Here is a 15,090-nt window from a genome sequence, read left to right as displayed (position 1 = left end):
ACACCCTTGCCTACTGTCCTGCTTGGGAAATGGACCAGTCCAGGCCCGGTAGGGGGATACAGCCTCAGCATCACCAGAGCTCTATGCTCTGGAATCACCCTGAAACCCTTGAGTAGAACCTGACCCAGAAACCATGGCATTTCCCTGCATTTCCAGTTGCCACTGTAACTGGGAGGCTTGGAATTGGTGAGATGGATGCCCCAAACACTCCAGATCCCTTTCCAGCCAAAATCTACGCCAGACCTGGTGGAGATGATTTATGGGCTGCTCCTATCATCAGGACCGGTGATCCAAGAGACGGTCCCCTTACAGGTCATAGTGGAGTGGCACTGGGAAATAATATGTTTAGAGGTGATCCCCAGTCTCCATTCTTTTCAGTAATTCTTGGCATTCTTTTGTTGGGGCAGCATGACCCTTGTATTTCCCGGTGGTGGAGGAACATAAGTTTCTCCTCCAAATATTGCCAGAAAGTTTTCCTCCATCAAATTCACCAAGCCCCAGAATACCCAATCCCTAGGCCCCAGCATCAGATAAGACTCTTGGAAGTGAGACCCTGGACAGCGGGGGGCTGACCAGAAGGGGGCAGATCTAGACCAGACTACAAATACTAGGACTACCTGGATGTGTTTGAAAGGAAAAACACAGATTCACTGCCCCCACAGTGGGGACTATGAGTGTCCAATAGACCTACAACTCGGGGCAGAGGTGTCCTAAAGTTGCATATACACCATTTCTGAACCAGAGCTCAAGGCACTACAAAGATATAGCCAGGAAAATCTTTCAAAGGGCTTCATTCAGCAACCCATCTCTCCAGCAGGAGCACCAGTCCTTCTTATGCGAAAAAAGGATGGGTCACTATCATAGAAATCTGGGATGGCCAAAAGCGGCTTGTGAGTATGACTTGCATAGCCCCCTCCCATTCTCCGCCTACCGGACTGGCGGGGAGGGGGGAAGCTTGGGGCTTTTGCCCTGCAACAGGGTAGTGGGGCTTGGGACTTCTGCTCAGCAGGCAGGGGTGTCTTTGGGCTTCAACCCCATGGGGCATGCCTACCAGGACTTGGGGCTTTAGCAGGAATGGGGCTGAAGCCCCGGCAGGTGCCTCCCACATGACTGAAGCCCTGAGACCCCTTTCCCTGTGGGGCTGAAACCCCAAGCCCCACCAACCCGCCTCTCATTGGGCTGAAGCCCTGGCAGGCACACCCTGACTCTTGAACTTCTGAAGATTGTCCTGTGTGGCTTGGAGGGTCAGTAAGTTTGACCACCCCGATAGAATCATAGGCTAATAAGGGACCACAAGGGTTATCTAGTTTAACCCCTGCAACGTTGCAGGATTTGTTGTATCTAAACCATCCAAGACAGATAGTTCTTCAAGTGATTGCTTATGTCCATTCCATTGTTGGTGTGTGTGCTCACCACATGCACTGGTGCCGGAAGATTTTCCCCCAGTGGTATCTGTAGGGGGACTGGCTCTGGCGCCCTCTGGAGCGGCACGCATATGCGCTGGTATAAGGGGCGCTGCCAGCTCCCCCTCCCTCAGTTCCTTCTTATCGCCAATGACAGTGCTGGAACATCTCCTTGCCTCAGGAAACTTTCCTTCTCACCTGTGTCTAGTTGTGAATCTCTTGTATATAGTTCTTAGAAAGTTTGTATAGTTTATTAGTTCCCTTAGTGCATAAGTTAGAAATAGTTAGTCCCCTACTGGATTTAGCCTAGGGATGGGGCATGCCCCGATCCCCGGGCTTCAAGCCTTGTGACTGCTGCAAAAAAATTATGCCAGTCAGTGATCCCCATCAAAGTTGTCTGAAGTGTTTGGGAGAGAGACGCATGAGCGACAAGTACTGCATTTGTAAAAGTTTCAAGCTGCGACCAAAAAGGAGCATGGCATTTGACTTAGAGCGCTCCTTATGGAGTTGGCCCTCATACCTGCCTCAGAGCCAGCTATATCAGACTCTTCTCCAAGCACTGCAGCATTGGTGTGAAGTGCACCGCCAGCACTGGCCTCCGACCAGCACGGATCCCCATCCCAAGTACCAGTTGAAAAGCAAAGAAAGGCCAGGAGAGGGCATTCTCCTACATCCCATAAAGGGAAGGAGAGAGCTGGGGGAGAGCAAAGACCTGCACGGGGCAGCTCCTCCTCTTCAGACAGTGGCCAGTCTCCAGCATCTCTTGGGCTGTTGAGCCCCCTTAGAGACCTGCCCACCACCCCAGGAAGTGGCAGAGGCACTTGGCACCTGGCGGTGCCATCCACCCTGGAGGCCTTTCAGGCCACATTGTCCCTGCCGGTTTCGTTAACGTTGGTTAGTGAGGTTCCCCATTCAAGGGATAAACGCACTCTGGGACTTCTCCAGCAGTCCCCATCGGTGCAGCACTGCTCCCCAAGGCAGGGGGTGCCCCGCCAACGCTCACCTGAGCCATGCCACCAGCCCCTGGGTATGGGTCGGCTTACCTGTCAGCGTTCCCAGCATTGTTCCTTGGACTCTAGGCAGTGTTCCCCAGGATCCTGGCACCAATCACCGGCTGTCTGGCGCAGACCTGTGGAGGTGCATAGCCAGTCCCCAGAGTCCCAGCACCAGTCCCTGGAGCGGCCGAATCGATCTTCAAACTTGCGACACCACTCTGGAGAGTCAAGATACTGGTCCCTGGAATCCTGTCACTGGTCTCTAATTTGCCATTATGGATCCCCATGGGTACTTGAATGATCTCCTGAGCTAAGATCTCGATCCTCTCACTCCCAGTCCACAGAGCTGCATCGCTCTCAAAGCATGAGGCATCGATCACTGTGGTACTGTTACCATTCTGCTGAATGCCGCTGCCAGTCACAGGAGGTGCAGCACAGAGAGCCACCTTCCCTGTACAGGTCACCAGTGGAGAGGTCTGACAGGAACGGGGCAGACAGCTGGCATCAGTATCGTCCTGGTTCCCCTGGCGAGTCCCTCCCTCTTCAGGCTCAGAGAGTGAAGAGAAGGATCTGCCTGCAGGGCAGGACCACCCACCGGGGGCATTGGCATTCCCATTGGGGCCACCAGTGGCCGCATGGCCCCAAGATCAATGGCTGGCTCCCTGGCAACTATGGAACCCTGGAGGTTTCCTCAACCATTGCAGGGGCATCAGAGGAACGGTTGACAACAGTCTCCCGCCTGCTCCCCTGGCGGAGGCTACTGAGTTGGCAGACCTGCCTATACCCGCCTCCTCATCCTCTTCGCCTGATGAGGCAATAGCAGGACCTTCCTACATAGGTTCACCAGGAGCTTATAAAGAGGGTGGCATCTAACCTGGGTTTGGAGGCTGAGGAGTTGGCAGAACCCTCTGACCCTCTGTTTGATGTTTTAAGTGCAGCAGCCCCCTCCAAGGTGGCATTGTCCATCCATGAGGGAGTGATAAAGCTGATCAAGGTCTTCTGGCAAACCCCCAAATCACTGCCACCCATGTAGGGTGAGAGAAAGTATTATGTCCCTACTAAGGAATTTGAATACCTGTATACATACCCCGCTCCAAGCTCACTGGTGGTCTTGGCAGCCAATGAGTGCGATAGACAGGGCCAACCGGGATCAACCCCTAAGAGTAAGGGGGCAAAGAGAATTGATCTCTATGGCAGAAAAATTTATTCTATGGCCAGCCTCCAGTTGAGAGTTGCCAACCATCAGGCCGTTATTTTAACATTTGGCAGTCCATGCTCAAGTTTGCAGACTCATTGCCAGAGTTCCTGGCTATTCTGGATGAGGGCAAAGCTGTGGCCAGGGCAGCCCTCCAAGCGGCCTCAAATACAGCAGACTCGGCGGCCTGGACCATGGCTTTAGCCATTTCCAGGAGGCGTGCGTCCTGGTTTCAGTTGTCTTGCCTGTTAGTGGAGGTTCAGCACTCCATCCAGGACTTCCCCTTCGACGGCCTGGCACTATTCGCAGAACAGACAGACAGCAATTACACGACCTGAAAGACTCAAGGGCTACCTTGTGCTCGCTGGGCCTTTACATGCTGGCGCCTGTGAGAAAGTGGTTCAAACCACAGCAGTCCCACAGGTTTGGGGGCCAATCCCAAACAGAGCCTTTTCGCAAAAAGGGTAAGGACTACAAGCACCTGCAAGGCCAACACCCGGCCTCATCAGCGCACTCGAGCTCTACTTGCAACCAACCGGGTACTAAGCAGGCATTTTGAGTGTGCACTCAAGGGCGACCTTCCAGCCTGCGAGACTCAGGCTACGTCCCCCCCAGATGTGGCCCACATCGGACTACTTACCAGACAGACATCACCTAGACAAGGTCATAATGATCCCTCCGCGGATAGTTACCTCTCGGCAGTGGTGGTCCGACCCAATTCTAGTATTGGAAGGTGTGCCATTCACAAGCCCATGGCCCACGGTCTCCCTGATTTCAGATGCATCCAACCTCGGTTGGGGAGTGCTTTTCAGTACACTGAGGACTCAAGGGTTATGTTCTTGAAAGGAGCTTGTGTTGCATATAAACGTCAAGGAGCTCAAAGCTGTCCACCTGGCTTGCGGCGACTTCCTTCCCCAACTGTCTGGCCAGGTGGTGAAGGTGTTGACAGTCAACCCAGCCTCCATGTTCTGTGTCAACAGGCAGGGGGAAGCTCGATCGTCAGCGCTGGGCCAGAAGCCCTCCATCCTTGGGACTTCTGCATCCAGCATGCAGTCCACCTGGAAACCTCCCCAGTGTCCAGAACACGCTGGCGGATTGCCTCAGCAGGTCCTCCTTCTCTCACCACAAGTGGTCCCTTCACTCGGAGGTTGTCAGAATGCTCTTCCAGAAGTGGGGAGCTCTCCAAGTGGACCTGTTCACCACCAGACAGAACAGAAAGCGTCATCAGTTTTGTTCTCTCCAAGGCCTTGGCAAAGGCTCACTGTCTGATGTCTTTTTCTTGTCTTGGTCAGAGGACCTGATATACGCCTTCCCACCAGTTCCGTTTATAAGCAAAGTCCCTCAAAAATCAAGAGGGACAAGGCACAGGTCATTATGATTGTCCCAGCATTGGTTCGGCATGCTCAGAGACCTGGCCGTTGCAGCCCCTTGGCCACTTCCCAGCTGCTTGGACCTACTCTCGCAGGATCACAGTCGACTTCTGCATCTGGACCTTGCCTCTCGCCACCTCACAGCTTGGATGCTGCATGGCTGAATCTAGGGGAACAAGCTGGTCTAGTCAGGTACAGCAGGTTCTCTTGGAGAAGCAGAAAGCCCTCCACCAGAGCAACTTACTTGGCAAAGTGGAAACATTTCTACTGCTGGGCATCAGAACGGAATATCTCCCCGGCCCAGTCATCTCTGCAGGCCAGACTGGATTACCTGCTTCACTTAAAGCACCAAGGGCTCACCTTCTCTTCTATCAAGGTGCACCTGGTTGCCGTATCAGCCGTATGCATCCAGGGTAGATCGGTGTTCTCGCATGAGATGTCAATCAAGTTCTTGAAAGGCCTTGAAAGACTCTTTCTGCCGATCCGGGATCCGGTTCCCCAATGGGACCTCAATCTGGTCCTCTCCAGGCTCACAGGTTCATCCTTTGAGCCTATGGCTTTTTGTTCCCTTTCTCACTTGTCATGGAAGATTGCATTCCTTGTAGCTATTACCTCGGCGAGACGTGTCTCCAAAATTAAAGTCCTCACTTTGGAGCCCCTGTACACTGTATTCTCCAAGGACATGGTCCATGTCCAGCTGCAGCCCCATCTGGCCTTCCTGCCAAAGGTGGTGTTGCACTTCCATGTGAACCAGGATTATTTCCTCCTGGTGTTCTGTCCAAAGCCTCACACGACCAATGAGGAAAGGCGGCTGCACGCTCTGGATGTCAAGCATGCCCTGGCTTTCTACCTGGAGCACACCAAGCCCTTTCTGGTGTCCTCTCAGAGGATTTGGATTTGGATCACCACTTTCATCCGTACTCGTTATTAGTTAGTACAGGCTGTGCCGCCGCCGATACTGAAGGCTCACTTGATGAGGGCTCAGGCATCTTTGGCTGCGTTCCTGGCGCATGTCCCTATCCAGGACGTCTGCAAGCCACGATGTGGTCTTTGGTACACACGTTCACAACGCATTATGCCATCACCCAGCAAGCCAGAGATGACGCTGGATTTGGCAGAACTGTGTTTCAATTGACATGTCCATGAATTCCTACCTGCCACCAATGGTACTGCTTGGGAGTCACCGACAATGGAAGGGACATGAGCAAGCATTCGAAGAAGAAAGTTACCTGTTTTCGTACCGTGTTCTTCGATATGTGTTGCTCATGTCCATTCCAGGACCTGCCCTCCTTCCCCTCTATCAGAGTTTCGGCAAGAAGGAACTGAGGGAGTAGGGAGCCGGTGGTGCCCCCTTATACCGCGGCATATGCACGCCACTCCAGAGGACGCCAGAGCCAGTCCCCTATGGATACCACTGAGGGGAAAATTTCCAGCACCAGTGGATGTGGCAAGCACACACACCTACAATGGAATGGACACGAGCGACACATCTCAAAGAACAAGAGTTACGAAAGGTAAACGTCTTTTACTTACTTTACAGTAACTGTGGTTCTTCAAGATGTGGTCAATGTGGATCCCATGATTCCGTCCCTGCTTTTCAGAGTTCTCTGCTTCCATGGACTCAAATTGCAAGGGAATTGAGGGAGCATCACAGCCACTCCCCCTTTATACCCTTGCATGAGAGCACAAGGAGAGGCATAGGCACATGTGCAACCCTGATGGATGCTGTTACTAAAATAAAATATCCAATCTCACATGCAATGGGGTGCATGCACACCTGCAGTGGGATCAGAGGTGATTTCGACTTCTTGAAGAACCACCGTTACTTGTAAGGAAGGTTACTGTTCTTTCTCCTTTTATCAATCTAGTATTATTCTCCTCTCTGTTACTGCTACAAAGTCAGGCCATAGGTTGGTACAAGAGCTGTTTTCTTTGTGTTTTTCAACCTCATCAGTTCTCCGTCTCATTTATTATCTCACCTGAAAACACCCATTTCTTCCTTTGCCTGTTTGTATACTTCATTTCTGAACTGTGCTATTTAGCTGTAAATATTTAATTCCATATACTTTTTTGAGCTGCAGTTAGTATGAAAGTAAAAACAAACGCACACAAATGTTAGAGTCAGTCTTTCTCTTCCACATAATGAACCAGAACTAGAAAGCATGAGAAGAGGGATTCTTTTGTAGAAAACCTGCTGAGGCCAGTAAAATACAAAAGAGTGTTCTGTCCTCCAGCAGGCCTTCGGATAAAATACCTTAGACTTGGATAATACTATTCCAGTTGTAAGATTTTCTCTTCAGCTTTATTCATGATATTTAATAAAATAGACTTGCGTACTGCATACTGGCATACTTTACATTGGTTATGAACAACTGTAATAACTGCATAAACAGGCTGATTCAACAGTGAATTTAGGCATGCATTTTAACATAATTATTGTAGTAGCTCAGCAAAAGGCTTATCCAGTGAGACAGGTGGCTATAATCCTATACAAATTAGAAGAATTTTAGCTCAGTCTAATTTAAACAAAAATCAAATGTATTTTCTTCTCTGAGTATTTTAGTTATTGATTTTTATACACATTCACTCTCCCAATCGAGGCAGCAATGATTAGTTAGAAGGAGTAGCTGGAAAGAATCTAGAATAGACCTTTGAAATGGGACCATTGTTAAGGCAAGCAAAGTTTGAAGACTGACAACCATCTTGACAATGTGCCTTCAATCACTTGCTGATTTTTTTTTCCTTGTTTAGGTTCAGCGCACTATTGCCAAACAGATTCAGATGGTGCGGCAAGTTGGGAAAGGGCGATATGGTGAGGTGTGGATGGGTAAATGGCGCGGCGAAAAAGTGGCAGTCAAAGTATTTTTTACCACTGAGGAAGCCAGTTGGTTCAGAGAAACTGAGATTTACCAGACTGTTCTAATGCGTCATGAAAACATACTTGGTAAGTAAGCAGTTTGTAATTTGAATGGGTAGTGGAGGACTTGTATTTCAAAGAATTGTAGTTGTTTCATGAAGAGTGTGGAGAAGTTCCTTTATGGGGGAGGGATAGCTCAGTGGTTTGAGCATTGGCCTGCTAAACCCAGGGTTGTGAGTTCAATCCCTGAGGGGGCCATTTAGGGATCTGGGACAAAAATCTGTCTGGGGATTGCTCCTGCTTTGAGCAGGGGGTTGGACTAGATGACCTCCTGAGGTCCCTTCCAACCCTGATATTCTATGATTCTATAATAATAAAAATGCTATAATTATATGCAGACTATGGATCTTGCTTATTTTTAATGTTACAAATAACAGATCCTGACTTTTCTTATTTTTGCTTGAAGACCAGCATTGTGACATCACATGAGGTTGAAACCTAAACTAGCACTCCTGGTCCCCAAATAAGAAGTGATGGGTTTGTAAGGGGCTGTTGAGTCTTACTTTAAAATGAGTCTGCAGTTTTTTCATTTCCTGAAAAGTCTTCCAAGTAATGAATTATGTGGTTTTTATGTAACACTAAATGCTAACTTTGTTTATGCATTTCACAGGTTTTATAGCAGCTGATATTAAAGGCACAGGCTCCTGGACACAACTTTACTTGATTACAGATTACCATGAAAATGGATCCTTGTATGACTTCCTGAAATGTGCCACACTTGACAACAGGGCTTTGCTCAAACTGGCTTATTCTGCTGCATGTGGTCTGTGCCATCTACACACAGAAATTTATGGGACACAAGGCAAGCCTGCTATTGCACACAGGGACCTGAAGAGTAAAAATATCTTGATAAAGAAAAATGGAAGCTGCTGTATTGCCGACCTGGGTCTTGCAGTGAAATTTAACAGGTAGATGATCAAAGCCTATTAATAGTTGGTATCTTTTGCACGTATGTTGAAAGGCATCAAAGATCAAGTTGAAATAAATGAATTGAATAGTAATATATATTACCTACAAAATTACTGTTTTGACTGTGTTTAAAAATATGAAAAATTACTACAAAAACAATTGCTAATGTCTGAAGCAGCCTCAAAATTTCACTTTCCCACACTAGTGCCAAAGAAACTGCAAGCCCTTGTCCAAGAATTGACGTAGTAATTTCTAGTACAGTTTTTAGTGGGTGTCTGGATAGTATGGTGATAGAACATTATAAATGCAGGTAATTTTGTAGAAATAGGTTGTTTTTTGTTGTGTTTTTGTAAAACTCATTGTAACCTGCTCAGTGTGCTCAAAATGTTCCTATTAGAAATAAGAGTATTTTAGGTCTAATATAGGGGTAAAAACTGTACATGTAAAGCTTATAGTGAAATGCACGGGCTACCAATGTCTTGAAGTGGATATCAGATCCTAGAACACAAGAAAACTTCAGCATGAGTATTGATGTGTAGAACTGTGGATATTAGGAATGCATTTTGAGTCTTGAACATTTGGAATTGTCTGCTTCTGTCTGCTTAGTCATGTGTGCAGGTTTGTTTGTTTTTTGCAAAGCAGTCACATGAACCTTTATGTTGGGTATTTTATAATCTTTTTTTATTTAATCTGTCTAAAAGAAGCATAATATAAGCTGTAATATTGGAAGGAGGATTTGAGAAAGATCTATAATTTAATTATAGTTCATAATTTTACTTCGTACAATAATAATTGCATCTTTTTGCATGACATCAGTTTCTTTGTACTGCTCCACAGTTCGTTTAACCTTTATTATTTACATTTAGTGATACGAATGAAGTTGATGTCCCTTTGAATACTAGAGTGGGAACAAAACGTTACATGGCCCCAGAAGTCCTAGATGAAAGCCTAAATAAAAATCATTTCCAACCATATATCATGGCTGACATCTACAGTTTTGGCTTGATCATTTGGGAAATGGCTCGGCGTTGTGTCACAGGAGGTAAGCCTTTAAATCTTGTGTTTCAAAATTTATTTACAAAACTAAGTTTTCAAAAGAATTTACCCAATACCTCTAATCCAAAGACTAAACCTTCTGAAGAGGATGGAAAATACTTGAGTTCTACCGCTTGCCCTGTGTCTCAAGGACAGGCACCCTGCATTTAAAAGAACAAAACAGCTGTGTGATTCACTTAATTGTAACACTGTCAATCAACTGTCTTCTTAATTCATTTTTTATAACATAACTTACTATTTTTCTCTTGCTTTTTTTATACCTTTATACTGTGCCTGGTTCCACTCTACTCTTCCTCTTTTTTCCTATGATAGATGACTTGTTTATCTTTTTTCTTGCATTGTTTTCAATATCTATTTCCCCTTTTTTTGGTCTTATTCCTGTGCCTTCTTACCTGTCTCTTTCCCTACATTGTGTTCTCTATCTCCATCCCATATTTTCTGTCTTCTACTTCTTCCCAAATTTGCACTCTCTCTTTTCAAGAATTTGTAAGTTCTTCTTCAAGTGATGTCCTTGTGGGTGCTCCACTTTAGGTGGTTGAGAGCCCCTGCACTTGTAATTGGAGATTTGTGGTAGCAGTGCCTGGTTGGGTTGCACATGTGCAGTCCCAGTCTCACACTGCCATAAGCAGTTAACTGACGCTGTGTGACCAACCCCCTCAACTCCCTTTCCTTTACCACCTTTGGCTTGAATAGGAGCATTCAGCAGTGCCTCATAGCTTAGTATTTTACCCCTTTTCCATTAGTTCTTTGACTAGCTAATTTGCCTTCCCACTTTCTCCATGTTTCTTTTTTCTTCCCAAAAAAAAAAAAAAAAAAAAAAGTTTATTTCTTTCCCTCAGTAGAAGCTAGTATTTTGTTTCACTGTTAGAGTAGTGTTAGTTCTCCCCTCATGGAGAAGGGGGAAATACTCCCCTCAGGGGCATGCCCAGTTCACTGGGCTTTAAACACTGCCTGACCTGCAGGCTTTCAGTACCTATTTCAGATGGACAATCTGTGTGGTCACTTTTCTTCCTCCTTCCCGGATGATCTCATCATGCCTCCTCCCCCCCCCCCCCCATGAATGATGCAATCATGGAACCTGTCAAGCACGTCTGGCAGACCGCTGCAACAGTCGCTCCAACCTGCAAGAGGTCCGACAGGAAATATTATATCCCTGCAAAGGGAAGAGAGTTTCTTCTTCGTGTGATTGCTCATGTGCATTCCAATAGGTGTGCACGTGCATCGCATTCAGTCATCAGAAGGTTTTTCCCCAGCGTACCCGTCGGGTCAGCTGTGGAGACCCCTGCAGTGGCGCCTTTAAGGCCGTGTATATAGGTCCCTGCCAACCCGCCGCCTGCTCAGTTCCTTCTTACCGCCAGTGAGAGTCATTGGAGCAGCTCAGTCTCTTGCATTCACAAGTGCCTACCTAGTGGTGCCCTTTTCTTAGTTGCATATAGTTGTTAGTTCATTTTATATTAGTCGTAGATTAGTTGGACTTACTTCGGGGGGCTTCCCCCTCGTCCTAGTTTCCCCAGGCGCCAGGGCATGCCTCGGTTGCAGGCGTTTAAGGTGTGCGAGAGGTGCGCGAAACCTATGCCCACAGGCGATCTGCATGCTGCCTGTCTCAAGTGTTTAGGAAAGGGACATCAGACAGATAAGTGCCCAATTTGCAGGAGCTTCAGACCCAGAACTGAGTGGGACTATCGTTTGAAGCTCCTCCTGATGCAGTTGGCCCTCCACCCGCAGCCGGAAGCGGCACCGGCATCCTTGGCGCGCAGCGCTCTGGCCTAAGTGCGGGATGTTCCGGTTCCGAGGAAGGAGTCCTCCAAGGAGCACCAACACCCCAGCACCTCAGAGAAAGCTTTTAAGCCTCAGCCCCCGTCCCGCTTCTACTCTGGGCCTCCTAGGCGAGACTCTCCAAGGAGACGGGGCAGAAACAATAGGAGGCGCTTGCCACAGTCCTCCTCAGGCCAAGGCCAGGGTTCAGCCCCCGGCCCCGAAGCCAAACCTTTGAAGATGCGCCCGAGGACGGAGCATCAGTTTCAGTCTCGGATCCTTACCCCCCCCCTTTGTGAATCGACTCTCCCGCTGCTACCGTTTTTGGTCCCAGATCACGTCAGATCGTTGGGTCCTCAGCACGGTAGGGGTGGGATGTTCTATCCAATTCTGTTCCCTCCCACCCCCCTTCCCCGTCCCTCTTCAGGGACCCTTCTCATGAGCAACTCCTCTTGCAGGAGGTGCAATCACTCCTCGCTTTAGGGGCAATAGAGGAGGTTCCTCAGGAGTTCAGGGGCAAGGGGTTCTACTCCTGCTATTTCCTCATCCCCAAGGCCAAGGTGGGCTCTGGCCTATCCTGGACCTGTGAGATCTCAACACATTCATAAGGAAGGTTTAGTTCTACATGATCTCTTTGGCCACCATCATTCCTTTCCTGGATCCGGGGGACTGGTACGCCGCCATCGACTTGAAAGATGCATACTTCCATATATCTATTATCCTGGCCCACAGACGATTCCTGAGATTCATAGTCAGTGGCCAGCACTATCAGTTCAGTGTGCTCCCGTACGTGCTCTTGGTGGCCTCCTGGGTATTCACCAAGTGTATGGTGGTCGTGGCAGCCTTCCTCTGCAAACATCAGGTGCAAGTATTCCTGTACCTAGAAGACTGGCTTATCAAGGCCGAGTCCCAAGCACGGGCCGCAGAGCATGTGTCCCTGGCCTGGGCCACATTCCATATGCTGGGCCTCATATTGAACGTGCCCAAATCCACACTGGCTCCGACGCAGAGAATAGAATTCATAGGGGCTCTCTTGGAATCCATGCAGGCCAAGGCGTTCCTGCCGGAGCTGTGCTTCCAATCATTTACCGACATTATCAAGCACCTTCGCTGGTTTCCCACAACCATGGCCAGAAATTGCATGAAACTATTGGGGCATGTGGAAGCCTGCACATATGTGATACAGCACGCCAGGTTACGCCTTCGGCCACTCCAGGCATGGTTGGCGCAGGTGCACAGGCCGGGCAGGGACCCGCTGGACACGATAGTTATCCTCTCCCCTCGCTTCCTCGAGTCTCTCCACTGGTGGCTGCAACCGCAAGTTGTTTGTGCGGGAGTACCCTTTGCCAAACCCCATCCTATGCTGTTGGGGAGTGCACGTGGGCAATATCAGGACCCAAGGCCAATGGTCCCACACAGAACTATCACTGCATATCAATGTAAGGGAGCTGAGGGCAGTTCATCCAGGCCCGCCTGCAGGGCACATGTGTGTCGGTGCTGAGGGACAGCACTGCAGCGATGTTCTATATAAACAAAAAGGGTGGTGCTCACTCCTCCCCCCTGAGCTGGGAATCCCTTGAGCTGTGGGATTTTTGCATCACCCACTCGATACACCTTGAGTCGTCGCACCCTCTGAGGCCACAGAACAAGCTAGACGACTGCCTTAGCCGTTCGTTTCACGGCCATGAATGGTCCCTCCGGCTGGACATTGCACACTCAATTTTCTATAAGTGGAGCTCTCCCCACATAGATCTGTTCGTGACACGGAGCAACAGGAAGTGCCAGCGGTTTTGCTCTTTCCTGAACCGCAGCCCAGGCTCCATCGCGGATGCCTTTCACGGATGGGTCGCCTGCTGTGCGCGTTTCTGCCCTTCCCTCTCATACACAGAGTCCTCAAGACTCGCCAGGACAGGGCTTCCTTGATCCTCATAGCGCCAGAGTGGCTCTGCCAGCACTGGTTCACCATGCTGTTGAACCTCTTAGTGGACAGACCAGTGGCGCTTCCTGTCTGTCCGACCCTAATCACACAAGACAGTCTGCAACACCCCAATCTGGAGTTCCTCCGCCTCATGGCGTGGAAACTCCATGGCTGAACCCTCTTGAGCTTCAGTGTTCGGACCCAGTGAGGGAGGAGGTCCTGCTGGGAAATAGGAAACCCTCCATTCGTACCACGTACATGGCAAAGTGGAAGCGTTTTTCCATTTGGTCTCGGCAAAGGGGAACTGAACAGCAGCTAGCTCCAATTCTCCTGTTATACCTTAAGCAGCAAGGGTTAGCAATATCATCTCTCAGGGTACACCTGGCTGCCATCTCAGCCTTTCACCCAGGGGCAGCGGGTGGGTCAGTGTTCGATAATCCCATGGTAGGCAGGTTTCTCAAGGGCTTAGACAGATTTTATCCCCAGGTACAACTGCCAGTTCCCCAGTGGAACCTCAACCTTGTCCTGTCCGCACTCATGCACCCCCCTTTCGAGCCCATGGCAACCTGCCCTCTGTCATACCTATCATCGAAAGTGGCCTTTCTGCTGGCCATAACCTCGGCCATAGGTGCCAACTTCTCCTGGCGCCAGTGGGTGCTCAACCCCCAGCCCCGCTCCGACTCTTCCCCTGCCCTGTCTCCTTTCCAACCCCTTCCCCAAAGTCCCTGCCCCAACTCCGCCCCCTCCCTGCCCCATTGGACTCCTTCCCCAAATTTCCGCCCCAGCCCCGCCTCTTCCCTGTCTTCTCCCCTGAACGCGCCACGTTCCCGCTCTTCCCCCCTCCCTCCCACAACTTGTTACGCCACAAAACAGCTGTTTCACTGCGGCAAGCACAGGAGGAGAAGCGGGGACGCGGCGTGCTCTGGGGAGGAGGCGGAGGTGAGCTGGGGAGGGCGGGTGGGGTGGGAAGCTTGGCTACCGGTTGGTGTAGAGCACCCACCAATTTTTCCCCATGGGTGCTCCAGCTCCGGAGCACCCACGGAGTCGGCGCCTATGACCTCAGCCAGAAGGGTAACCGAGCTCAGAGCACACTGACTTCCGAACCACCATATATGGTCTTTTATAAAGACAAGGGGCAGCTACGCCCTCATCCTGAATTTCTGCCTAAGGTTGTCTCCCAGTTTCATGTGAACCAAGACATATTTTTACCTGTGTTCTTCCCTAAACCCCATGCCAGTAACAGGGAGTGCATGTTCCATTCCCTGGATGTTAGGCGTACCCTAGCATTCTACATTGAGCACACAAAGCCATTTTGTAAGTCACCACAGCTCTTTATTGCAATCACAGAAAGGTTGAGGGGGCTCCCGATCTCGTCCCAGTGCATTTCATCATGGATCACGTCCTGTATCAGGACTTGCTACGACCTGGCTAAAATTCCAGCCCTTCCGCTTACGGAGCACTCCACCAGAGCGCATGCCTCGTCTGCAGCATTCCTGGCGCAGGTTCCTATCCAGGACATTTGCAAGGCAGCAACGTGGTCTTCCATCCACGCCTTCACATCACACTACGCCA

At 49.4% G+C, this 15,090-nt stretch overlaps 1 protein-coding gene across 1 annotated transcript in view; it reads left to right on the top strand.

The window, feature by feature from the left end:
- The window catches only part of BMPR1A (bone morphogenetic protein receptor type 1A), a 178,646-nt gene that overhangs the window by 146,399 nt on the left and 17,157 nt on the right, over positions 1-15,090 (top strand). Inside the window, exons 9-11 of the mRNA XM_054034411.1 lie at positions 7,715-7,907; positions 8,491-8,788; positions 9,656-9,831. Of these exons, the coding sequence (XP_053890386.1) occupies positions 7,715-7,907; positions 8,491-8,788; positions 9,656-9,831 (667 nt within the window). The remainder of the gene's footprint in view (positions 1-7,714; positions 7,908-8,490; positions 8,789-9,655; positions 9,832-15,090) is intronic.

The sequence above is a fragment of the Malaclemys terrapin genome, chromosome 7 (assembly GCF_027887155.1).
Source record: "Malaclemys terrapin pileata isolate rMalTer1 chromosome 7, rMalTer1.hap1, whole genome shotgun sequence".
Taxonomy (NCBI): domain Eukaryota; kingdom Metazoa; phylum Chordata; order Testudines; family Emydidae; genus Malaclemys; species Malaclemys terrapin.
Note: the sequence above shows the minus strand (reverse complement) of the source record. Positions and strands in the feature narration are given on the sequence as shown.